Here is a 26,898-nt window from a genome sequence, read left to right on the forward strand (position 1 = left end):
CCCTCTGACAGGGCGGAGCAGTTTGATACAAGGATCTCGATTGTGCATCTGTAGAAGTTTGTGAGTGCTTTTGGTGACAAGCCGAATTTCTTCAGCCTCCTGAGGTTGAAGAGGCGCTGCTGCGCCTTCTTCAATGCGGTCTGTGTGAGTGGACCAATTCAGTTTGTCTGTGATGTGTATGCCGAGGAACTTAAAACTTGCTATCCACTACTGTTCCATCGATGTGGATAGGGGTGTTCCCTCTGCTGTTTCCTGAAGTCCACAATCATCTCCTTAAGAGTGTGAGGTTATTTTCCTGACACAATACTCCGAGGGCCCTCACCTCCTCCCTGTAGGCCATCTCGTCGTTGTTGGTAATCAATACCACTGTTGTGTCGTCCGCAAACTTGATGATTGAGTTGGAGGCGTGCGTGGCCACGCAGTCGTGGGTGAACAGGGAGTACAGGAGAAGAACGCACCCTTGTGGGGCCCCAGTGTTGAGGATCAGCGGGGAGGAGATGTTGTTACCTACCCTCACCACCTGGGGGCGGCCCGTCAGGAAGTCCAGTACCCAGTTGCACAGTGGGGTCGAGACCCAGGGTCTCGAGCTTGATGACGAGCTTGGAGGGTACTATGGTGTTGAATGCCGAGCTGTAGTCGATGAACAGCATTCTCACATAGGTATTCCTCTTGTCCAGATGGGTTAGGGCAGTGTGCAGTGTAGATTGCATCGTCTGTGGACCTATTTGGGCGGTAAGCAAATTGGAGTGGGTCTAGGGTGTCAGGTAGGGTGGAGGTGATATGGTCCTTGACTAGTCTCTCAAAGCACTTCATGATGACGGAAGTGAAACGGGGCGGTAGTCGTTTACAGTTACCTTAGCTTTCTTGGGAACAGGAACAATGGTGGCCCTCTTGAGGCATGTGGGAACAGCAGACTGGTATAGGGATTGATTAATATGTCCGTAAACACACCAGCCAGCTGGTCTGCGCATGCTCTGAGGGCGCGGCTGGGGATGCAGCCTTGCGAGGGTTAACACATTTAAATGTTTTACTCACCTCGGCTGCAGTGAAGGAGAGACCGCATGTTTCCGTTGCAGGCCGTGTCAGTGGCACTGTATTGTCCTCAAAGCGGGCAAAAAGTTATTTAGTCTGCCTGGGAGCAAGACATCCTGGTCCGTGACTGGGCTGGATTTCTTCCTGATCCGTGATTGACTGTAGACCCTGCCACATGCCTCTTGTGTCTGAGCCGTTGAATTGAGATTCTACTTTGTCTCTGTACTGATAGCTTGTTTGATAGCCTTACGGAGGGAATAGCTGCACTGTTTGTATTCAGTCATGTTACCAGACACCTTGCACCGATTGAAAGCAGTGGTTCGCGCTTTCAGTTTCACGTGAATGCTGCCATCAATCCACGGTTTCTGGTTAGGGAATGTTTTAATCGTTGCTATGGGAACAATATATATAGTATATAGTGCACTATACATGTTTTTAGTGAAAGCACAACCAACCATGGATTAAATTACCGCTTTTATTCACATTTAAAATCCAGATTTTTTTTGCAAAGTAAACATTAAAAACATAACATCTGTTAAAACATGATAACCTTGGGGTGTGTACTGTAAGGTGATAGTAGGTGCAGAGTTTGGAAGTTGGTGCATGGCGATTTGAGATTTATAGTGCTGGGTTCTAGAAGGGTCTGGAAAGGTCTTAGCTCTCCCGGCTCATGTATGGACAGACCACACACACCTGTGCAATGTCATCGTATTCATACGTCCTCTTCAGAAATGTGTCGGTTAGTCTCAGGCCGGATATACTCTGAAATATAAGAAAATGGTAATTAGTTGGGATTATTATGAGTAATATATTTTGAACTATTAACAGTCAAAGTGAGACGGAACATACGAATAAGACATACAGGGTCATATGCTTTGTGGGTAACACTATAAAAGCATCCAGGTATGATGCATTGTGATGCAGTTACAATGCATTGGAAAACTTGTCATGGAGCATGTATGACACCATTTAGGCCAATTGAATGTTTAATGGATTTATTGTCAAGGCGAGCGAGTAAATAAAACATTGAAAAGTGGACCTTCTTGCTAAAATACTATAGCAAACGTAGTTCAACAGCTCGTGACCTAATCAGATTTTAGCCTCTTGGGGAAGATAAGAGTCAAAGTTCAGCCATGAGGAGGTTGTGTCTCTCTCTTTACTGGGGGCTTGAGGACATTCTTTATCTGCTAGAATATTGCAACTTTTTCATTTTTCAGATGCCATTTTTATTTTTGGGGAAAAGTGAAGTGGGGCATTCGTTAAACATGTCATTAAAATGATATGGCCTTATAATATATTTGAATCATCTCACAATGTTGAAAATGTTATGGATCGAGGGACATAACATATTATAAGCCTTGTTAAAAAGACAAAAACAAATATTGTATTACATGCTTGTGACAAGTATTAAAGCTTGATACCTCTCTGCTTTAACCTTTAACCTAGGTTACCAAGTATTATAACTTTAGAAATACCTGCAGTCCCTGGACAGAGGAGAGGAGTTTGAGGGGCAAAGAGAGTGAGGCACTGGGGCTGACTTTGCCAAGCTGTCTCCCTGATACACCACACCAGTGGATGGAGCAGGTGTTACACATCTCCAGCACCAGGTCCATGGTCCTCTCACTGCAACAACACACACAACCAGCCTGGTTACACATCAGTATGTTCTTTAACCAAGCCATCTGACTATCGGTTGTCATTCCTTCTTGTACATGAATGAAATGGCATGACAATGACAGACAGGGGAGAAGACGAAAGCGTATAGAGATCAGTACATGCGTATAGCAGAGAAGAGGTCAATTCCATTTTAATTCATTTTTAATTGAATTCAGTCAAGTGAATTGAAACGCTATATAACCCCACCCCTGGTGTGCAATAATATTTGAGGAGTCTGTTCGACTATACCTGCAGTTGGTGATTTTACAGGTGATGTCGAAGGGTTCCTCTAGGTTGACTGTGTCTGGGATCATCTCCAGCGATAGCCTGACGTCTCCGTAACCTGGAGCCTGGTGGCGACAAGAGGGGAAAAAATAAATACCTTGATGAAGCCAGAAACGTTGGTATGTACATTTTCCCGGATTTACCGCCTACAATTTTGGACCGATTTTCTTCATGTTAGGCATCAAGAAGGGCATCTGGGACCATGGTTGAGGCCACTTTAGATTGCACTGTGTTTTGTACTTTGTTAAATTTTCCGCTTTTTGTGTTTTTGGGTGGTCGTTTGGTTGATACGCAATTTGTGATGCAATTGTAGGCCAATTTGGAAACCGTGTAGAATGACTGCATTTCCCAATTGAGAATATATTCAAATCAAATTTTATTGGTCACATACACATATTTAGCAGATGTTATTGGTCACATACACATATTTAGCAGATGTTATTGGTCACATACACATATTTAGCAGATGTTATTGCGGGTGTAGCGACATGCTTGCTGGAGTTCCTAGCTCCAACAGTGCAATAGTATATAACAATTTACAACAATACACACAAATCTAAATTAAAATAATGAAATTAAGAAATATATAAATATTAGGATGAGCAATGTCAGTAGCATTGACTAAAATATAGTAGGATAGAATACAGTATATGCATATGAAATTAGTAAAACAGTATGTAAACATTATTAAAGTGGCCAGTGATTCCATGTTTAGGGGGTGCCAGGTAGCCTAGTGGTTAGAGCGTTGGGCCAGTAACCAAAAGGTTCCTGGATTGAATCCCCAAGCTGACAAGGTAAAAATCGGTCGTTCTGCCCCTGAACAAGACAGTTAAACCCACTGTTCCCCGGTAGGCCGTCGTTGTAAATAAGAATTTGTTCTTAACTGACTTGCCTAGTTAAATAAAAGGTTAAATGTGTATATAGGGCAGCAACCTCTAAGGTGCAGGGTTGAGTAACCAGGTGGTAGCCAGCTAGTGATGGCTATTTAACAGTCTGATTGCCTTGAGATAGAAGCTGTCTCTCAGTCCCAGCGTTGATGCACCTGTATTGACCTCACCTTCTGGATGGTAGAGGGATGAACAGGCTGTTGCTCGGGTGGTTAATCTCCTTGATGATCTTTTTGGCCTTCCTGTGACATTGGGTGCTGTCGGGCAAGCAATGTGCCCCGGTGATGCGTTGGGCAGACCGTACATCCCTCTGGAAAGCCCTGCGGTTGCAGTTGGCATACCAGGCGGTAATACTCCCCGACAGGATGCTCTCAATTGTGCATCTGTAAAAGTTTGTGAGGGTCTTAGAAGCCAAGCCAAATTTCTTCAGCCTCCTGAGGTTGAAGAGGCGCTGTTGTGCTTTATTCACCAGTGTCTGTGAGGGTGGACCATTTCAGATTGTCAGTGATGTGTACGCCGAGGAACTTGAAGCTTTTCACCTTCTCCACTGAGGTCCCGTTGATGTGGATGGGGGCGTGCTCCCTCTGCCGTTTCCTGTAGTCCACAATCAGCTCCTTCATTTTGATGACGTTGAGGGAGAGGTTATTTTTCTAGCACCACTCCTCCAGGGCCCTCATCTCCTCCCTGTAGCTGTCTCGTCATTATTGGTAATCAGGCCTATTAATGTGTCGTCTGCAAAACTGATGATTGAGTTGGAGGCGTTGCCACGTATGGGTATCAGGGAGTACAGGAGGGGCATAAGCACACACCCATGTGAGACCCCTGTGTTGAGGATCAGCAAAGTGGAGGTGTTGTTTCCTACCTTCAACAACTGGGCGCGGCCCGTCAGAAAGTCCAGTTGCACAGGGCAGGGTTCAGGCCTAGGGGCCCAAGCTTAATGATGAGCTTGGAGGGTACTATGGTGTTGAAGGCTGAGCTTTTGTCAATGCTGCGAATACAATCATCTTGAGCTTTGCTAATTTTCCATTGCAATTCTCCAATGAGTCACATTCGGCAACAGCCCAGGTATGACTGACAAAAAACAATAACAGCATCAACACCACCACTCAACATCATCACCAATACTAAACATCACCACCACTCAACAAATAACCACAAAGACACTATTGAGACGGAGAATGTCCTGTTATGCACCATCACACTGTATACTGTGACTAGGAATCATATACTCTAACTGATAATGTACGGGTACCATTCTCTGTAGCTGGCTTGTCTGCAGCCTTCCTCTTTCTCCTAAGTTGGTCTTCCACACAATGTCCAGTTTGCCGATCACCGTCACGCCCTTGATGCTGCCCGCCTTCTCTGCAAACTCTGGCTTGGGCTTCAGACAGTAGAGATACTGGCGCGTGTCCATGGGCTGCAAGTAAGACATCTTCCCAAATGTAGACGTTCTGGAACACAGTCAGGGTGGAGAAGTCTGAAAACCTATTACCTTTGACATATAGTGGGGGCGTCTCCAGCTACACTGACAAAACCTGGCCAAGTGAATGCTGTATTTTGTAAGCAGCATAGTTTCCAAATCAGAAGTCATACAGCTTTCCCTTTCTAAATGTTGTAACAAAACAAAAAAGCAGTAAAATAAAGTACTGACACTAGAAACTCGGTTCCCCTTTATTTTACTGCACAATCAAAATGTGTGCGTGTCTCCCTTACCCTTCGTCCTCAGTCTCCACGGTGTTGAGCTCGGCGACGTTGTACATCACGGAGGGCTCCAGGGATACTTTCTCCATGAACATGGACGACGTGGTGATGTTCTGGATCTGGGCCTCCAGGAACACCTCGTCTGTCTGGGGTCAGGGGTCGGCGCTAACGTTAGACGCCAATACTAACTAGAGGAACACCTCAAAGGATCTAACTGGGCAGCACTTCGACTTCAATCCCCTTTCAATGTACTTATATTGGCCACTCAAGGGGATATTGTAGATTTAATTTGGGCCTAGTGTGTGTCACATTATTCTGCTCACATGTGATTTATACAGGTAGAATCTGGAAAACACCACAAAGTTCCTGTATAATTTAGACATGTACTGTATGAATGTGCCTGAAATGTTAGACATTAGAACTCCAGTAAGACAGGGTTTTTGTTTCTTTGTCCTATGAAAAATCAACCAGTGGGGCCCAAATGGAAAAGTCTGCTCAGTTTACCTTTGAGGAGTGGATTAGTACTGAACTGAACAGAGGAGTGCTCCGAGATTAGTTCATGCCTTTAATCCAAAGGCTAGTGATTAAGTAGGGACCACAGTCAGTAACATTCTGCCAGACTGACAGATTGGGGTTGTTGTTACAGAGCATAGCACCCCGACTTCCCATCTCGAGGCTGACCAGTCATCCACCCAACCCAAACCCTCAGATCTGACACATCTCAAATAGCACCTTATACCCCATGTAGTGCAGCTATTTTTGGCCATAGCTTTATGTGAACAATGTTACACTTGATCAGATCTATTTGGACTCTTGAGAGTTTCTTTCAGTTAAAAGAGTGAAATAAACATATACATTTACAAATCAGATTTATAAAATCACCAACGCCATAAACATCATTCAAACGTACAGCCCTTTACATAAGAGATATCATTCAAATCTACATTCTGAATCCAATCATTCAAAAGAAGTGTTGAAATGGAAACCACACTACAATCATACAGACCTAGGCTTTGTCTGAAATAGTACCCTATTCACTATAGTGCACTACTTTTGACCAGAGCCCTAAGTAGTGAACTATATAGGGAATAGGGTGCCATTTCACAGCCCTACACCAATTTTGTCTAGGGCTGAGAAAGTCCTGTGAGAGATGAGTTAGCAAGAGGGAAAAATCATCGAAGAGGAAAAATCAGAGCAACGGCAAAACAGTGGAAAAAGCATTTCATGGACTTTTATTAAGGCAGCATGATACCTCTGGTTTCCTTGTGAAAAGTAATATCTCTCTCATCCGGCTGAAACCAAACTTGAAACCTTCCTGACTTCACAGTCTGGAAAGTTTATTTGGATGTTTTCGGCATGATGCGTTGCTATTGAAGGGGCCTGTGCTTTTTTACCGATTGGTTCTCCTCCATGTCTTTCTCGCTCAAACACCCACATGGACAGCCCCACACAGCTCCCAATCGCTGCCCCCTTCCAATACAACTGTTGGATTTTAAAATCCAAACAACGAAGAAGGTCTCAACCCCCCAGATTTGATTTATTTTTGAGAGAGAGAACCAATCAAAGCTCAAGCCAATTTCTGTGCAAATATTGTATCATCAACAGAGCAGTGTCACAGCTCTCCCTCGCATCAGCCAGGCTACTGTACCATTGAGTTTTCTACAGACTTTTATTTCCCACAATAGAGTGTTAACTTCCATGCATGCCTTTTAATTATTTTGCCTTTGCTCTTGCTCATTTCCTACAGAAAGAGACAGACATTGCTGCAACAAAAATGATTAAGAAAGCGAGGGTTAAGAGCAGTGAAAACAGAAAAAACTATTACCACAGAACTGAGGTCACTCTAATGGAGAAAACAAAAACACAAGAGACAATAAACACATGAAGGTTACATGTCAAATGAAAGTGACAATACATCTGATGCTCTAGCGAATGAAACTATGAAACAGTACTATGAGAGAAAATCTGCAAATTTTACTATATGCGTTACCAATGGAAAATGCCTGACCATGGAATGAAACATGACATACAGCAAACCATCAAATTAAAAACCAATTGCTGAATTGATAGTGGAAATGTATGGAGAAAAGATGTGACTATATATGAGTGAAGATAGCTAAAGTATGTTGACAAAGGTGGAAGGTGGAACGTTGAATACGCTGGTAAGATGACTATTTGTCATTGTTATGGTACAGGTAATGAAAAACAGTGAGGTAAGTGCAGCTGGGAGAAAGAGAGAAACAAACATACCTCTGCATTGTAGAACTTGGTTTTGACGTCGAGCGGCTTCAGAACCTGATTGAGAATACATTGCAAGCTAAATGATGCAAATGTCTCAAATGATTTCTCAAACCATTCCTCCATTCAACAGCCATAAAAATAAAAATCTTCCTTCACAACAACAACAAAAATATAGCCATTTATCTCTGGTAACAAAAAAATACTTAAATCCATGAGCCAATAAATTTGATTTAAAACAGTCGGTATATCTTATACAAAAAAGTATTACTGGAGAAGTTAGATTTAGTTTCATTGTAGATCCCGTCTGAGACTGAGGATAGTAGCTAGTGAGATTGTTCGGTAGTCAAAAGCCAAAGCTAGTGTGCTATTGCCTTTTTACATGGACATTTTAGTTACTTAGCAGACGTGGACCAGTGACATTGTTCAGGGTTGAGGTCTGCTCTTCCAATATAACTCAGTGAGGGGGAATGGGAGAGTTCAAATAAAGGATGCTTTGAAACTCACCTGAAATTTGAAGAACTTCCTGAAGTACAGCTTCTCTCCAGCCTGTGTGGTATAACTGACTGCACAAACCAAACTGGAGTAGAGACACAAATTCTTTGCATGTTAGCACTCATCATTTCCTATGCATCTTCGCAGATGTGTTGATGTACATCTGCCCCATAGCTGTGTCTCGAAGTGACACCCTTTCCCCAGAATTATATAGAGCACTGATCAAATGTTGGGTACTATATGGGGAATAGGGTGTCATTCCAGATGGACTCCATGTCAGAAAAGAAAACGTACATGTGAGTCCCAATCTCTTTGACTTCATGGTGGATGACATCATCAACGCAGGACTCAGGCTTCAGCTCTGTGACTGCGTTGTTGGACGCTGATAGGTTTAACCTCTGAGAGCTGGTCTGCAGGTCTGCCTGTAAAGACATGACAAAAAAAAAGAGAGGGATTTCACTTAAAGGAGTGTGAATAGGACAAGTGGAGTCAGAGATGAAAGATGCTTCCATTGGATTGATGTAAATCTGTATTGTACCTTGACGAGTATGTCCTTGACCACCTGGCTGCTGTCATTGTGCACACTAATGTAACTTGAGAAGGTCTCGCCAAGGAAAATATTTCTGTGCAGAGGAAAGTTAGTACGCAAGTGTCACACACAAAGACAAGGGACTACACACAAAAACAATGCCCACTGAAGACCAGAAACAACACTTCTTTTCAGTGAAAATTATTAATGTATGGTATACATCTCCATATACAGTGCATTTGGAAAGTATTGACTTTTTGACCCCTTGACCTTTTTCATATTTTATTAAGTTACAGCCTTATTAATTTGTTTCCTCATCGATCTACACACAATAACCCATAATGACCAAGTGAAAACAGTTTTTGTGTGTGTGTGTGTGTGTGTGTGTGTGTGTGTGTGTGTGGTGTGCAAATGTATTAAAAATTAAAAACAGAAATACCTTATTTACATACATTTTCAGACCCTTTGCTATGAAACTCAAAATTGAGCTCAGGTAAATCCTGTTTCCATTGATCATCATTTAGATGTTTCCACAACTTAATTACAGCATTGAAGGTCCCCAAGAACACAGTGGCCTCCATCATTCTTAAATGGAAGAAGTTTGGAACCACCATGACTCTTCCTAGAGCTGGCCGCCCGGCCAAACTGAGCAATTGGGGGAGAAGGGCCTTGGTCAGGGAGTTGACCAAGAACCCAATTGTCACTGTGACAAAGCTCCAGAGTTCCTCTGTGGAGATGGGAGAACCTTCCAAAAGGACAACCATCTCTACAGAACTCCACCAATCAGGTGTGTCTGGTAGAGTGGCCAGATGGAAGCCACTCCTCAGTAAAAAGGCCCATGACAGCCCGCTTGGAGTTTGCTAAAGGGCACCTAAAGGACTCTTAGACCATGAGAAACAAGATTCTCTGGTCTGATGAAACCAAGATTCAACTCTTTGACCTGAATGCCAAGCGTCATGTCTGGAGGAAGCATGGTGGTGTCAACATCATGCTATGGGGATGTTTTTCAGAGGCAGGGACTGGGAGACTAGTCCGGTTCGATGGAAAGATGAACAGAGCAAAGTAGAGAGATCCTCGATGAAAACCTGCTCCAGAGCACTCAGGACCTCAGACTGGGGCGAAGGTTCACCTTCCAACAGGACAACGACCCTAAGCACACAGCCAAGACAACGCAGGACTGGCTTTGGGACAAGTCTCAATGTCCTCGAGTGGCCCAGCCAGAGCCGGGATTTGAACCTGATCGAACATCTCTGGAGAGAAAACTCAAGGCTGTAATTGTTGGTGCTTCAACAAAGTACTAATTTTGCTTTGTAATTATGGGGTATTGTGTGTAGATTGATACATTTTAGAAATAAGGCTGTAATGTACAAGTGTGTAAAGTAAAAGGGGTCTAAATACTTTCCAAATGCACTGTATACTTCCACTACCAAAAATGGAGAACACCATTGTGTTCATGAGAGTCTCAGCATTCAATCGGTTGGTTTCTAGGCCAAACCGTTTGGACGCTACAGACGTTTTGGTGAAAAGACCGATTTCTGGGATGTCGCATGGTCTGACAAATACCCCTCTAGATCTGCTACCTTTCACCACAGAAGCAGAAGGGTGATGTCAGCGAAAAAGGTCAAGGGGTTACGAATTGCAACGCTGTTGGGTTTTTCACACTCAACAGTTTCCCCATGTGTTTCAAGAATGGTCCACCACCCAAAGGACATCCAGCCAACTTGGCACAACTGTGAGAAGCACTGGAGTCAATATGGGCCAGCATCTCTGTGGAACGCTTTCAACACCTTGTAGAGTCCATTCCCCCGACAAATTGCTGTTCTCAGGGCAATATTAGGAAGAAAGTTCTAAATGTTTTGTACATTTAGTGTAAACTGAATGTTAAAAGCTAGTTGTGGGTGCTTCTCTAGACATTTCATCCTGTTCTATATATGTAAAAGGGTTCAAAGGGCTGTAGTGTTTATTACCCAAAGTTCTGAGGTAGTGTGAGCATCTCTCCCAGCATTAAAGCCTCTGCTCCTTTAATAGTGGATGGATCCTCCTTCATGAGCCGACCCAACAAATCTCCTGTAGAATGCACGCGCACACACAATCGTCAGGTCTCATCAGATTTCCCATCATGTTAGTTTTGTAAATGAAATATTGATGATCAATGTCAATATTCTAAATCTCTGAGTAAAAGGCTTCAGAGGAGCAGTGTGGAAGATATGAGAGCTGGGTGGCATAAAAAACAATCACAATTTATTTTCTGTCTCTGAAATATAGTGTTCTAGTCGTTCATCTTGATTTACGGCTATGCCTTCGTCTAATTTCTCCACCCTGGTATAAATAGCATCCCTACCCAGAAGTGTCACTGTGATTTATGGGTTCCGTGGCGTTGGGTTACCAGCCCAGTGCTCACATTGCAGTAGGCAGGCCTCCAAAATGAAAAACACTAAATTATCATCGCGGGACAATGCATATTTATCTACATCACAACATCCATGCAAATGTGCTGGGGTTAGCCAAAAGCTAATGTGCACCCGTAGTCCCTGGGCAGGTAAGTGCCTTTACACAGCACACTATACCAATACTCACTAAAACAATACAAAATACAATACATCCAATAATATATAGTTATATAATCAGTTTACCTGAATTGCCTTGTGAAAACCTAACACTATAATATCATTTTCTATAAAAAAAACTTAGCTAGTCATGTTGACAATAGAACAAGCTTTCAAATGATGCCCACCTGACGTAGATTGTGATTTATAATGGACCGTTTTTTGGAACAGTAATTGTGTGATGGCTGTGATGCAGGGTTGTGTTCAATACAACTACAAGTGTGCTTGCTGTAGTTCCTCAACAGCACAGCTGGGAGAGCTCAAAACAGCCCCTTATAGTTGAGTCATAAAAGTGCATTGAAATTATTTAAGAAATGTGCACACTTTGGAGAGCTGTGGCCACTTGGAGACACCAGTTAGTCCTTTCACTCAAACACTTGTAATTCTTTTGTCTTATGCTGCACCTACAACACATTCTCCAGGAATATTCTTATCATGCAACTGAATGGATCCAGAGAATTTTCAAATTTCATTAACAAATGCAGTGAAAAGTACATTAAATATAAAATGCACATAAAATCAGTGTAATGTTTGGATTCAGTCTTGTGAACGGTTGTGTCGTCAGCGTCAGTCTAATCAATTTAGCATAATCTCCAAATGGTTCCCTTTCAATTGGTACCATGGTTATGCATATGCGTTTCATATTACTTCTGTAAGAAACAGTCATATCCATATAGGCCAATCGCATGCTTTGGAATATTTTTATTGTGTACAGGCTTCCTTCTTTTCACTCTCATTTAGGTTAGTACCCAGCTAGCATGTAATGTTTTGAGAACCATGTTTCTTAAGAGCTTGGTGAGAGTATGGTTGTGCTATGGTTATTTAGCATACATCCTTCCCACAAATATCTGGGAATGGTGCAGGATAGCTGTTTGGATTTGGAATATTCTCAGCACATTTAAGGAACTTGACAAAACAAAAATTTTCTTTAACAGAATGTTTCCTAAAAGTTCAAACATGGTTGCATCTCATTTAAATTTGGGTAATGTTCTAGGAACGTTCTGCAACTGGTTTGACATTGGGTTCTCCAATAGTGGAAATTTCCGTACTTCAGTATAACATTTTCCTCATGGTTCCATTTAAAGTCATGTTCACAGAACATTAATAAAAAAAAAAAAAAAAAAAAAAACTTTCCATAAAAACCACAAGAAAACATTAGTAACGTTCAAAGAAGGTTATTTTAAAACATACATTCCATTCTCAGCATCAACAAAACTTTTTCTGTCCTCTATATTGTTGCGTGAGTTCAGGTGTGTTGGCCGCACCACTAATTGGCCACACCTATCACAGCCATTAAACTCGGTAACGGTTTTAATTGGCCTCATGGTGAAATCCCTAAGCGATTGTCTTTCTCTCCGGAAGGATGCCGGTATCTTTGTAGTGACTAGGTGTATTGATACACCATCGAAAGCTTAATGAATAACTCCACCAAGCTCAAAGGGATATCCTTTTGTTTTTTTTTACCTATCTACCAAAAGGTGCACTTTTTTGCGATGCATCGGACAACCTTCCTGGTCTTTGTGATTGAATCTATGCTTGAAATTCACTACTCGACTGAGGGACCTTACAGATAATTGTATGTGTGGGGTACAGAGATGGGGTAGTCATTCACAGTCCACGCATCTTTTTATGTGACTTGTTCAGCAAATCTTCACTCCTGAACTTGTTTAGGCTTGCCATAACAAAGGGGTTGAATGCATATTGACTCAAGACTTTTTAGCTTTTCTCTGTTCTATATTGATATGCCGGTCATTTATTTTGAATTACAGCTGCAAAGAAAATTGGATAGGCCTAACAAAGATTATACAACTCCACTACCTGTTGGCAGAAAAAAATAACCAAGATGCTTACCTGGGAGGTCTCTATCTTCACATGTCACTGGCATGTTAGTGAAGAGTGTGGGTTTTGTTAACCGCATCACTGTGAAAGGCAGAGGATAAAAGAGATAAAATAGTTCAGTTAGGGTAAGGCTAGTTTACTTGCTTGCAATTCTAGATCAAAATTCCATGTTAACATGAAATAACATGCTATTTGACACTTCAAAGAGCAACTGCCTTTAAAAAGCAACGAGTGCCTTTGGCATCGATATGAGTCAGAAACTGTTATTCTAGTGTCAAAATGTACTACAAAGTGTAAATAGGATCATTTTGGTCATCAAGTCCATCTCGTCTAAAACGGAGTTTGGAACATCCGTGAGTCAACGGGTAACGCGTCGATCATACTGACAGCGTCATTGCGCAAACGAGCACGCAGCATCATCTGGATATGTATGCAACAACATTCACCTTCTGCTACTATTTCTGTCAAGCCGTCAACGCATACAGTTTGACGCAAACCCAACGTACGCACCACACAGAACGTACTGCAACTGCCTCTGCAACGCTGCAAGGCAAACGCAGCGTTTCATTGGAAATTAATGTAATTCTGGTGTACCAAAATGTGTGTGATCGAAGCGTAAACGAAGGTTGGGTTTTGATTTGATGTCCATTTTCGCACTAACATGGGGTGAACAGATGTGGCTCTCTATCCAATAGCATAGACAGTGAGACAGACACGCCTAGCAGCTCCGACTTTGTTTACATACTGTAAGACAACACAACAAAAAAATTACTTGAAAAATACAGCACCAAACACCTCAGTTAGATGTAAAATTGTGCAACTAAAACATCCTCAGAAAAAACATTAAATTAATTACAGATTTATTGAGTTATCTTAGATTAATTCTGAGGAAGTGAAATAGGCTTCCACATCTAGTGTCTCATGGTGGACAAACATCATTAACCAAATGCGGAATAGGTCAGGAAACACACCTGCAACACTTCTATCTTGTTTCTCTAATCAGCAACAGAAAAACACACGTGCCAATCAATGTATTCAGTGGCTCTTTAATTTAGGTTAAAAATCGCACGTGGTTCATAGGTAGTCGCTAGATGTGGTTGTAATAAACAGACTCTGGCTCCATCTTTTGAACTGTTTAAGCTTTGACCCCATCACTGAAAGATAAGGAACACATATATACAGTACCAGTAAAATGTTTGGACACACCTACTCATTCAAGGGTTTTTCTTTATTTTTACTATTTTCTACATTGTAGAATAATAGTGAAGACATCAAAACTATGAAATAACTAGCCACAGGGTGGGTGTCATTTCAATCATAGATATATAATGAATAGAATGGACCAATCATTCAGACCACTGCAATTTAGCTGGTACACCATTGTCATTTTTACTTTAATTACTACCACAAAGAAAGCCGCCGGTCCACCCAATGTCAAATGTCAACTTAAATGGTTATGCCCATTTTATTATCTATATTTTTATGATTTCAATAGGTTTCCTATGGAGGATTGACAGTATAATTTAAAACAACAGATATTCCCATTCAAGTCAACATTCTCTGATGTGGTACCATTTGAAAGTTAAAATGTTATTTCCATTTTAGTACATTTATCAGCCAAAACATGACACCCACCCTGTATTCAAGAACATGTCGTGTCTCAACCAATGGCAGGGACAACACAAAACACTCAGATGATGTAAAGTGGGGTCTAAGCTACAACATAGCGGCAGTGTAGCCTAGTGGTTAGAGCGTTGGACTAGTAACCAAAAGGTTGCAAGTTCAAATCCCCGAGCTGACAAGGTACAAATCTGTTATTCTGCCCCTGAACAGGCAGTAAACCCACTGTTCCTAGGCCGTCATTGAAAATAAGAATTTGTTCTTAACTGACTTGTCTAGTAAAATAAAAGGTTAAAAAAAAATGTTAATATGAAAAAAATTATAACGTTTTAGATAATTGACATTTAAGGTTATAAAAGTATTTTTTTCTATTAAAAAAATATATATAGTTTGACAACCCTGTTTGTAAACTTTTAGATTTTATCAAATCTCAACCATTTATATTTTCCATTGGTATTGTGGGCAAAATAGGTCAAATTTCAGCACCTTTATCTTTCTGACCACTTCTTCAAAAGGCAAATATGAATGGAAGTTTTGGTTCAAATCAAAAGGAGTGATGTCAAAATGTTTTTTAATTCAAATGGATTTACCCACACAAGGCATGGAACAATGTGTAGAATTGCAGGAAATTAGCTATAACACTGCAACATTTTTTCTCAGCGAACAAAACAGTTTGAAGGCGCATGGGTTTAAGAAGTGAACAGTTTGAAGGTGCATGGATTTAAGAGGTGGGGGTTTGTTACAACACCGATAAATGACAATATCAATCCAGACCTTTGCCACCTAACAAATGTGTGACCGAACCTTCTCAAAAAGTAATTGGGCAGCTACCCCAGCTCTATATGATGCTGCAAATCCTCTTACTTTACAACGGTAATACCAAATGATAACTTCACCTTTCATCTGTGATAATATTAGGGAAACCCTAATACCTGTAACACATACCCTAACAAAGATGGCGGCGTAAACATTCCAGCTATAATTTAATAACGGAGCTTTTTCTAAATTCAAACAAACCACCTGCAACTAGCAATAGAAGTTTAGAAGACACGTGTTGTCTTCCAAGTCGGGAATTGAGAAAGTGTCGTCAAGTAATGGTAGGTGGAAAATTCTCTGTGCTATACTTTACACTACCTAAGTAACAACGGCTATCCTCCATCTAAAACAGTAGTAATGGTAACCAAACTCAGCAAAAAAAAGAAATGTCCCCTTTTCAGGACCTTGTCTTTCAAAGATATTTGGATTTCTATGAATTAACTTCACAGATATTCACTGTAAAGGGTTTAAACACCGTTTCCCCATGCTTGTTCAATTAACCATAAACAATTAATGAACATGCACCTGTGGAACGGTTGTTAAGACACTAACAGCTTACGGTCGGTAGGCAATTAAGGTCATGGTTATGAAAACTTAGGACACTAAAAAAGAGACCCTTCTACTCACTCTGAAAAACACCAAAAGAAAGATGCCCAGGGTCCCTGCTCATCTGATTGAATGTGCCTTAGGCATGCTGCAAGGAGGCATGAGTACTGCAGATGTGGCCAGGGCAATAAATTGCAATGTCCGTACTGTGAGACGCCTAAGACAGCGCTACAGGGAGACAGGACAGACAGCTGATCGTCCTCACATTGGTAGACCACTTGTAACAACACCTGAACAGGATCGGTACATCCGAACATCACACCTGCAGGACAGGTACAGGATGGCAACAACAACTGCCCGAGTTACACCAGGAACGCACAATCCCTCCATCAGTGCTCAGACTGTCCACAACAGGCTGAGAGAGGCTGGACTGAGGGCTTGGAGGCCTGTTGTAAGGCAGGTCCCCACCAGACATCACCGGTAACAACGTCACCTATGGGCACAAACCCACCGTCGCTGGACCAGACAGGACTGGCAAATAGTGCTATTCACTGACGAGTCGCGGTTTTGTCTCACCAGGGGTTGATGGTCGGATTTGCCGTTATCATCGAGGGAATGAGCGTTACACGTTACGATTTCTAGGTGGGGGGGGGTCCATCATGGTCTGGGGCTGTGTGTCACAGCATCATCGGACTGAGCTTGTTGTCATTGCAGGCAATCTCAACACTGTGCGTTACAGGGAAGACATCCTGCAGGTTCATCCTGACAATGCCACCAGCCATACTGCTCGTTCTGTGCATTATTTCCTGCAAGACAGAAATGTCAGTGTTCTGCCATGGCCAGCGAAGAGCCTGGATCTCAATCCCATTGAGCACATCTGGGACCTGTTGGATTGGAGGGTGAGGGCTAGGGCCATTCCCCCAGAAATATCTGGGAACTTGCAGGTGCCTTGGTGGAAGAGTGGGGTAACATCTCACAGCAAGGACTGGCAAATCTGATGCAGTCCATGAGGAGGAGATGCACTGCAGTACAAACTTCTTGTAACTACCCATCCCGGATCCGGGAGCGTTGTCATCAACTACACAATTAGCATAACGCAACGGACAAAAAAAAGGACAAAAAATATTTTCTAGAAAATATTCATATTCATGAAATATAGTGAAACACAGTTTAGCCTTTTGTTAATCACCCTGTCATCTCATATTTTGAAATTATGCTTTACAGCCAAAGCAAGACAAGCATTTGTGTAAGTTTATCGATAGCCTAGCATAGCATTATGCCTCGCTAGCAGCAGGCAACCTGGTCACGAAAATCAGAAAAGCAATCAAATTAAATCGTTTACCTTTGATGAGCTTCGGATGTTTTCACTCACGAGACTCCCAGTTAGATAGCAAATGTTCCTTTTTTCCCAAAAAATATAATTTTTGTAGCCAAAATAGTTCTTCACATTTGGCTGAGAATTTGACCGGAAATTGCAGTCACGACAACTCCGAAAAATATTCCAAATTAGCTCCATAATATCGACAGAAACATGACAAACATTGTTTATAATCAATTCTCAAGGTGTTTTTCAAATATCTATTCGCTAATATATCCACCGGGACAGCTGTATTTTCAGTAAGACCGGGAGGAAAAATAGCTACCTCTGTCTATTACGCAAGAAATACTCTGAGAGCCCTCAGCCGGACACTTACACAATGTAGTCGCTTACGCTCATTCTTCAACATAAAGGCGTGAAACTACGTCAAAATGTTGTAGACACCTTAGGGAATACGTAGAAAAAGGAATCTGGTTGATAGCCCATTCACTGCTCAATAGAGACGCATCGGAACGCAGAGCTTTCAAAACATGAGTCACTTCCTGATTGGATTTCTCTCAGACTTTTGCCTGCAATATCAGTTCTGTTATACTCAGAGACAATATTTTTTACAGTTTTGGAAACTTTAGAGTGTTTTCTATCCTAAGCTGTCAATTATATGCATATTCTAGCATCTTGTCCTGACAAAATAGCCCATTAATTTTGGGAAAGTTATTTTTCCAAAAATGAAAATAGATTCAACATTAATGCAGCTGGTGGCCACACCAGATACTGACTGTTACTTTTGACCTCCCCTTTCTTCGGGACACATTATTCCATTTATATTAGTCACATGTCTGTGGAACTTGCTCAGTTTACGTCTCAGTTGTTGAATCTTATGTTCATACAAATATTTACACATGTTAAGGTTGCTGAAAATAAACGCAGTTGACAGTTTCTTTTTTGCGGAGTTTAGTAGCCAAATATGTATAGCTCGGAAGACATCATCCAATATTAGCTAAATAAGTTATACATAGCTCGGTTACAGTTATCCCAATAATGGACTAAAGGAGCCTAACGTTACTCCTTATTGGCCAAGGACACATGCTCTGTTTAAATGGGCAAATTTGCTCTGGAAGTCAAAACAGCCAAATACTCTAAACATGAATCTATTCTCAATTGCGGTACAGTTCTAGAAACATAAATCCTTCTACTTTTAAATTACATCAAAAATAGTTTCACAAAAGCAAAACACACTTACCGTTCGGTTCTAATTGAAATGTACTGATTCACGTTGCCATACCGTAACTCATTAATTACTTTACATGTATAAGGATATGGATATGTTGGGTCAATGAAGGGTATATGGGAACTAGGCCCCCTTGAACTTTTGCCATTTTGTTCCATGTTTCAGGCTTCAAAACATAAAGATATAAAATTGTGCAGAATTTTTTGTGAAGTATGAACAAAAACAGATGTGCAAAACTGATAGAGACATACCCCAAGTGACTTACAGCTGTAATCGCACACACAAAGGAAGCGTTTTAGTAACAAAGTATTAACTACACCAATGAGGGGCTGAATACTTTTGCTAACAACAGAGATTTTCAGTTTTTGATTTGTTAAAAAAGTTTGAAATATCCAATAAATGTATGTTCCACTTCATGATTGTGTCCCAGCTATTTCTAGTTGTCCGTTTGAGGTTTATTCAGTTTGTTCAGAACATAACAGTTGGCGTTGTCGGCAGGATTCACCACGATTTAGTGTCGAACTGGAGAGTCCGAATCAGTGGAACAGGAGCCGGCACAGCAAATAAGGTAGGCAAGTTCCTACACCTGTTACCACTAATTCTGACATCTTGGGGAGATGGATAGCGACCTAGAAAGCCTGAGATTATTCAGTAGTCCCAATGTGTTACGATCGGTTGTAGATTTAGGGTCGGTCGTAGATTTTAGTCCCGAACAGGCGACGGGTGTGGAACCAATTTTGGGGTTAGATAATCTATGCAAAATGCCATGGGAATGGATTCTAAAAAGATAAGTTCAAATTGGCACCTCCAAACATTCCTTGCAAGCTCAGAAAATCGTGGGGTTTTTTAATCCCATGAGACACTTTATTCCGTCTTATTCTGAATTCTTAATTATAGAATTGACTAAAGGGAGGATGGGTCCTCACGAGGAATTAGAGTGGAGCTAATATTGTGAGTAATTGTTTGTAGCGTTAAAGAAACAATTGTAATTGTAAAATTTAAAAAAGCAATTGTGTCAAGCGCCAGCATTGGGGTTAACAAACCTAAAATAACCTTTAAAAATGTTGTTAATGAGTAGATCTGTCTCGATTTACTGCATATTAAATCTTAAAATAGTATACATTAATGAGTGTGAAACAAATAGTGAATATCCAACAGAGGTTGGTAATAGTACCTACAGTAAACGTTGGGGTTAGGGTTGCAAAGGGTTGGAAACTTTCCGGAAATGTCCATGTGCAACCCTAGTTGAGGTAGATTAAAACACAAACGATTAAAGAATGGAGGGAGGACATTCGATCATGTTTTGTTTTGTATATAGTTCTGTTCTGTTACTGATTAAGACTTGGCAAAGAGAAAAAATGTAAATTTCCTTAGTTTCCCTTTTAGGAGAAGATGGGGTGTCCATATCGCTCCCTTTGAAATGTATCCAGAGGCTGTTCCCTTGGGAGAGTAGTTAGTAATAGTCTGCAGTTATTTTAAGTATAAAAGGTACCCAGCTCCCAATCAAGTAAGGCCTGGCCATGTTTGTTTTTACCCTGTGTTACCACACACATCAGCACACGCACACACAACCCATCTGTTCAGAATATCTGATGGTGATGTTAATACTGAATTTGATTTATGGGGTCTTTTTATTCGGTTTAAGTGGGTTTTTTCACAGGTTAGAAAGGATGCACCTTAAAAGGGAACAAAATTGTCTGAAGTATCTATTTTCTGAATTTTGGTTGCATACATCACTTCTCTTGATAAGAAATGTGCTGAAAAACCCAAAGTAAACCTGGTACACAAAATGTTTGAAATATCTTTAAATAATATCTGAGGTACAAGGGTAGATAAGGGAAAGAAACACTTACTGGGACTGAATGACCTCTGACCTTTGTTCGGACTTTCTGGTGTGGCCTGATTTTACGTAAGTATTCAGACCATTTACTCTACTTTGTTGAAGCACCTTGGGCTGAGATGAATGCTTGGAGTCTTCTTGGGTATGAAGCTATAGGCTTGGCACACCTGTATTTGGAGAGTTTCTCCCATTCTTCTCTGCAGATCCTCTCAAGCTCTGTCAGGTTGAATGGGGAGTGTTGCTGCACAGCTATTTTCAGGTCTGTCCAGAGATGTTCGATCAGGTTCAAGTCCCGGCTCTGCCTGGGCCACTCAAGGACAATCAGAAATTTGTTCCGAAGCCATTCCTGCGTCGTCTTGGCTGTGTGCTTAGGGTCGTTGTCCTGCTGGAAGGTGAACCTTTGCGCCATTCAGGTCCTGAGCGCCCTGGAGCAGGTTTTCATCAAGGATCTCTCTGTACTTTGCTCAGTTCATCTTTCCCTCGATCCTGATTATTCTTCAGGTCACTGCTGCTGAAAAAACATCCCCACAGCATGATGTTGCCACCACCATGCTTCACCGTAGGGATGGTGCCAAGCTTCCTCCAGACATCACGCTTGGCATCCAGGCCAAAGAGTTCAATCTTGGTTTCATCAGACCAGAGAATCTTGTTTCTTGTGGTCTGAGTCTTTAGCTGCCTTTTGGCAAACTCCAAGCAGGCTGTTATGTGCCTTTTACTGAGGAGTGGCTTCCGTCTGGCCACCATAAAGGCCTGATTGGTGGAGTGCTGCAGAGATGCCGTCCTTCAGGAAGGCTCTCCCATCTCCACAGAGGAACTGTGGAGCTCTGTCAGAGTGACCATCCGGTTCTTGGTCACCTTCCTGACCAAGGTCCTTCTCCCCCCCGATTGCTCAGTTTTGCTGGGCAGGTGGAAGATTCTAGGAACGTGTCCGCCCGGTGTCCTCGAAATTTGCAAAAGTGCCAGTATTTTTCCACCAAACATCTTCCATTTAAGAATGATCCAAACAACGTTTGCCATGTTTCGGTCTAGTTAATCCGGAAAAAGTTTCACGTTTAGGTGACTGCCTTAGCCAGGCGCTTCCTACACACAGACGCTTTCAGGAAACACTGCGCATTTGGTATGTGGCTGGGAGTCTCCTCATTGCATCAGAAGCTCTTCAAAGGTAAATGATTTTATTTATTTGGTTATCTGGCTTTTGTGAAAATGTTGCGTGCTACATGCTACACAAAATGCTATGCTAGCTTTGCATACTCTTACACAAATTAGTCAATTTCTATGGTTCAAAAGCATATTTTGAAAATCTGAGATGACAGTGTTGTTAAGAAAAGGCTAAGGAGAGCAAACGCATTATTTTAATTTTATTTGCGATTTTGGTTACCAAACATCTTCCATTTAAGAATGATGGAGGCCACTGTGTTCTTGGGGACCTTCAATGCTGCAGAATTCTTTTTGATACCCTTCCCCAGATCTGTGCCTTGACACACTCCTGTCTCGTAGCTCTACGGACAATTCCTTCGACATCATGACTTGGTTTTTGCTCTGACATGCACTGTCAACTGTGGGACCTTACATAGACAGGTGTATCCCTTTCAAAATAATGTCCAATCAATTGGATTTACCATAGGTGGACTCCAATGAAGTTGTTGAAACATCTCAAGGATGATCAATGGAAGCAGGATGCACCTGGGCTCAATTTCCTGTCTCATAGCAAAAAGTCTGACTACTTATGTAAATAAGGTAATAACATTTATAAAAACCTGTTTTTGCTTTGTCATTGTGGGGTATTGTGTATTGTTTTATTTAATTAATTTAAGAATAAGTCTGTAACATACCATAATGCTATGAGGTGCCTTATCGCTATTATAAACTGATTACCATCGTAATTTGTTCTGTCATACCCATGGTATATGGTCTGATATACCACGGCTGTCAGCCAAATCAGCATTCAGGACTCAAACCACCTAGATATAATTGATTTTATAAAACATTATGTTTCTTTCCCATTATGTATTTATCAGAGTTATTGACCTCTCAATAAGCCAGATTTGAGTAACTTACATTGTGTTTCTGAAACTTGATGCAGCAGCCTGCAGCGCTAGCAATCGGAAATGGACAGCTCGTGGTGCTGAAAGTAGGCAGCTGAACGTATGCAAATTCGAGTAGGCATAATTAATTTAAACTGTCTTCATTGTAATTGGAATTTACTAGCAACAAGAGGGTTTTGTGTTGGTGCCTATTTCTTCCTATTTAATACATAAGAGCTAGGACTACCTGTTTGAAAGAAGAAATTAGGCTATAGGCTGCTACATCCCTACATTTGTCAGTCAATTCCTCCATACACCATGCACCCTTTAAATAGCCTACCTCCATGTAAGTGAAGGATTTATAAGTAAAATCCAAAACTCGAATTGAGGGGGTATGCTATAGGCCTAACTTTAATTAAAGAAAATGTCAAAAAGCACAAGCCTACCCCTTGTTAATTTAAGATTAAGAAAATAAAATGGATTCCGATTACATAAAGTGGACCGAGATGTTTTATGCTAGAAACAAGCTGTAAAATACCCGGGAAAGACATTACTCCCATACTGCATATAGGAATACCATTGTTTCGTTTCTTTTACATTCAGAAGCTGATGCCTCAATCACACTGTCAGCGTCAATGCATTTTGGTACACCAGAAGTATATTTATTTCCAATGGAATGCTGCATTTGCCTAGCAGCATTAGTTTACAGAGGCAGTCGCAGTGCGTTCAGTGTGATGCATACGTTGGATTTATCGAACGTATGCATCAAATTGTATGCGTAGACAGCTTTACAGAAATGGTAGAAGGTGAATGTTGAACTTTTGTTGCATACATACAATATATATATACACAAAAGTATGTGTACACACCTTCAAATTAGTGGATCCGGCTATTTCAGCCACACCTGTTGCTGACAGGTGTATGAAATCAAGCACACAGCTATGCAATCTCCAGAGACAAACATTGGCAGTAGAATGGCCATACTGAAGAGCTCAATGACTTTCCAACAAGTCAGTTCATCAAATTTCTGCCCTGCTAGAGCTGCCAAGGTCAACCGTAAGTGTTGTTTTTGGGAAGTGAAAATTCAGCCGTGATGTGGTAGGCCATGCAAGCTCACCGAGCGGGACCGCCAACTGCTGAAGCACGTAAAAATCATTTGTCCTTGGTTGCAATTCTCACACCAGAGTTCCAAACTGCCTCTGGAAGCAACGTCACAACAATAACTGTTCATCGGAAGCTTCATGAAATGGGTTTCCATGGCTGAGCAGCCGCACACAAGCCGAAGATCACCACGCGCAATGCCAAGTGTCAGCTGGAGTGGTGTAAAGCTGGCTGCCATTGGACTCTGGAGCAGTGGAAACGCATTCTCTGGAGTGATGAATCACGCTTCACCATGTGGCAGTCCAACAGATGAATCTGAGTTTGGCGGATGCCAGGAGAACGCTACCTGCTCAAATGTATAGTGCCAACTGTAAAGTTTGGTGGAGGAGGAATAATATCTGGGGCTGTTTTTCATGGTTTAGGCTAGGCCCCTTAGTTGCAGTGAAAGGACATTTTAACACTATAGCATACAATTACATTCTAGATTATTCGTGGCAACAGTTTTGGAAGGCCCTTTCCTGTTTTAGCATGACAATGCCCCCGTGCACAAAGCGAGGTCCATACAGAAATGGTTTGTTGAGATCCATGTGGAAGAAATTGACTGGCCTTCACACAGCCCAGACCTCAACCCCATTGAACACCTTTGGAATTAATTGGAACGCCAACTGCAAGCCAGGCCTAATCACCCAACAGCAGTGCCCAACCTCACTAATGCTCGTGGCTAAATGGAAGAAAGTCCCCACGGCAATGTTTCAACATCTAGTGGAAAGCCTTCACAGAAAAGTCAGGGCTGTTACAGCAGCAGCTCCATAACTTCATATTAATGCCCATGATTTTGGAATGAGATGTTCAACGAGCAGGTTTCCACATACTTTTGGTAATGTAGTTTATCTCGATGATGCTGCATACCATTTTGCACAATGACAGTCAGTGTGATTGAGGCGTGAGCTACAACCTTCTATAGCTGAGGAGACAAAAAAATGGACTAAGCAATGTAATTCTGTCATTATCAATTGATTAAGCTATTCACTTTCTGTACAATAGACAATGTTTAAACTCAGACAGCTTTTAGGGAAATACTTGTGGCCTTCTCTCATTGGGTTAAACTACAGAAGAAGAATAGCCAGCGGTTAAAGTTTACATTTTTCTGCATTGATAGGCCTCTGTCTGGGGTGGAAAGGTAGGCCTAACTTTTGAAAGTATCACGCCCAGATTCCTAATGATGTCTCAGATTTAATTATTTGCAAACAGGGAACGTTTTGTTGCAAACAAGACACAATTATTTGGCATTTGGGAAATATGACAAAATGAACATATGTCTATCTCTATGTCCATTCTAATCCTGCAATGTCGGTAACTTGTGTGGTATTAAAGCATTCTGCTAACGTGTAAAATTACATGAAATGTTTATAAAATGCTTTTTTTTTTATTGGACCTGAAAATACGATAATAGATCAAGGCCTTTTACTATAAACAAGATCTTTCCACCCCAACTCTTGTCCACGGTGGTTCGCGAACCCACAACCTTCTGTCCTGTGCGCTATCAACATTGTGATGTAAGGCTTACAAGACCAAGACCAGTTTCTAAAACTGCATATCTAAGGCTCTAGACATAGTTTGCAATTTGTGCATGATATGGCAAATTATGTGACAGAATATTGGTAACGTTAACATTAGCTAGCTACTATCAAAGGTTGGCTCTTGGAAGAAGAAAGAAATACAACTAAAACAGTTTGCTGTTGATTGGGGGTTACTCGATACTAGCTACGCATTTAGCTAGTTTGTTCATCATATTCTTATTTGACGTTTACTTGGCATCTATGTTAGCCACGCATTAGCAAGTAAGTTAATTGTCAGTCTCAGATGTAAACAACCTCTTCTTTTCAGATATCAACATAACGGACAAATCAAACGCAACCCAAATGAGTATATTGCTTAAGTACATTGTTTAAAACAATGTTATGATATATTTAAGTCAGTAAAATACCTTTCAATGCAAGTAGATGCTCTTGTTTTGCCTGATTTACTTCCATTATGTCTGGAGTTCGGTTGAACTTTCACCTGGTCGTTACAACAGCCACAAATCGCTAAACCCCGCCTATTTCTACAATTGATCTTCTTAAAATCAGATTTTAAATTTAGCCACACTGCTAACCTTATGCCTAATCCTAACCTTAAATTAAGACCAAAAATATATTTTTAGTTTTCATACATTTTTACGATATAGCCACAAAGTTTCTGTACTGTCTTTGATATAGCCAGAGAGGAAGAGGCGAAGCGAAAGGGACAACAGGGACCAAAATCTGTCTTCTCCAGCTGGTGGCGTTTATTTTGCTCACCAAGCGAGGAGTTTTTGCCAATTTCGATTTTGTGGCTGTTGTAACTAGTGACAACCCTTTCATCTCGCAATATCAGTCCCCGTGATAGCATTGTGGTACACAGGTGTCACGTCAAATTTCACGTCCCTACCTTAAACTAGTGATGGGTCTTTCGCGAATAAGTCTAAGAGCCGGATCGCATATCAGAAGACCCGAATCTATTTATAAAAATATATACAAATTAAGATATGAATAATTAAAATATTTAAATGAATATAATTAATTAATTCAAAGAACGAAAAAATAAAAATAATAATATAGGCCTAAATGCTCAAGCGCACACACATTCGTTCTGACTGTCTGCTCAGACTAACAGCCTCACCTGTTGTTCTTGTCAATCAGACACGCAGTGTCAACCAATGAACCAACAGTGCGTGAGGGACGGCCGAGCCAACTCACTCACAGTCACACACTTAGCAGCCGAGGAGAGAGAGGAAGGACAGCTGTGAAAACAACAGCTGGAAAATGAATCAGAAGCACAGTAGCATTTGGATACATTTTAATAATGTAGACAATGTTAGAGCACAGTGTAGAATTTGCCCCCGCAAAATCTTATATAAAGCCGGTTCTATGCACAACCTACACCAGCAGCTTCAATGCCTTACAACAATCGTTCGGTGGCCTGCAACTGCTCTCAAACGCTAGTAAAACTTAATGCATACTCTTCAACGCACCCGACCGCTCGACAAGCATCACTACTCTGGACGGTTCTGACTTAGAATATGTAGACAACAATTAATACCTACAGTTGAATTCGGA

General features: G+C 41.3%; 1 protein-coding gene across 2 annotated transcripts; it reads right to left on the reverse strand.

Annotated features, from left to right (window-relative positions):
• Positions 1-1,493: 1,493 nt before the first annotated feature.
• LOC135544661 (trafficking protein particle complex subunit 13-like) lies at positions 1,494-25,858 on the reverse strand. 2 transcript variants are annotated; one of them, XM_064972448.1, is made up of 13 exons: positions 25,749-25,858; positions 13,281-13,349; positions 10,791-10,890; positions 8,833-8,917; positions 8,589-8,716; positions 8,307-8,379; positions 7,812-7,856; positions 7,387-7,404; positions 5,574-5,707; positions 5,113-5,311; positions 2,938-3,038; positions 2,508-2,655; positions 1,494-1,794 (listed from the first exon to the last, which is right to left on the reverse strand). In XM_064972448.1, the coding sequence occupies exons 1-13, from the start codon at positions 25,792-25,794 to the stop codon at positions 1,687-1,689; spliced, it is 1,254 nt and encodes a 417-aa protein (XP_064828520.1). In that variant the 5' UTR covers positions 25,795-25,858; the 3' UTR covers positions 1,494-1,686. The 2 variants fall into 2 exon arrangements, with proteins under 2 accessions (XP_064828520.1, XP_064828521.1); XM_064972449.1 differs by lacking the exon at positions 7,387-7,404.
• Between the last annotated feature and the right edge of the window lie 1,040 nt (positions 25,859-26,898).

The sequence above is a fragment of the Oncorhynchus masou genome, chromosome 8 (genome assembly GCF_036934945.1).
Source record: "Oncorhynchus masou masou isolate Uvic2021 chromosome 8, UVic_Omas_1.1, whole genome shotgun sequence".
NCBI classification, from domain to species: domain Eukaryota; kingdom Metazoa; phylum Chordata; class Actinopteri; order Salmoniformes; family Salmonidae; genus Oncorhynchus; species Oncorhynchus masou.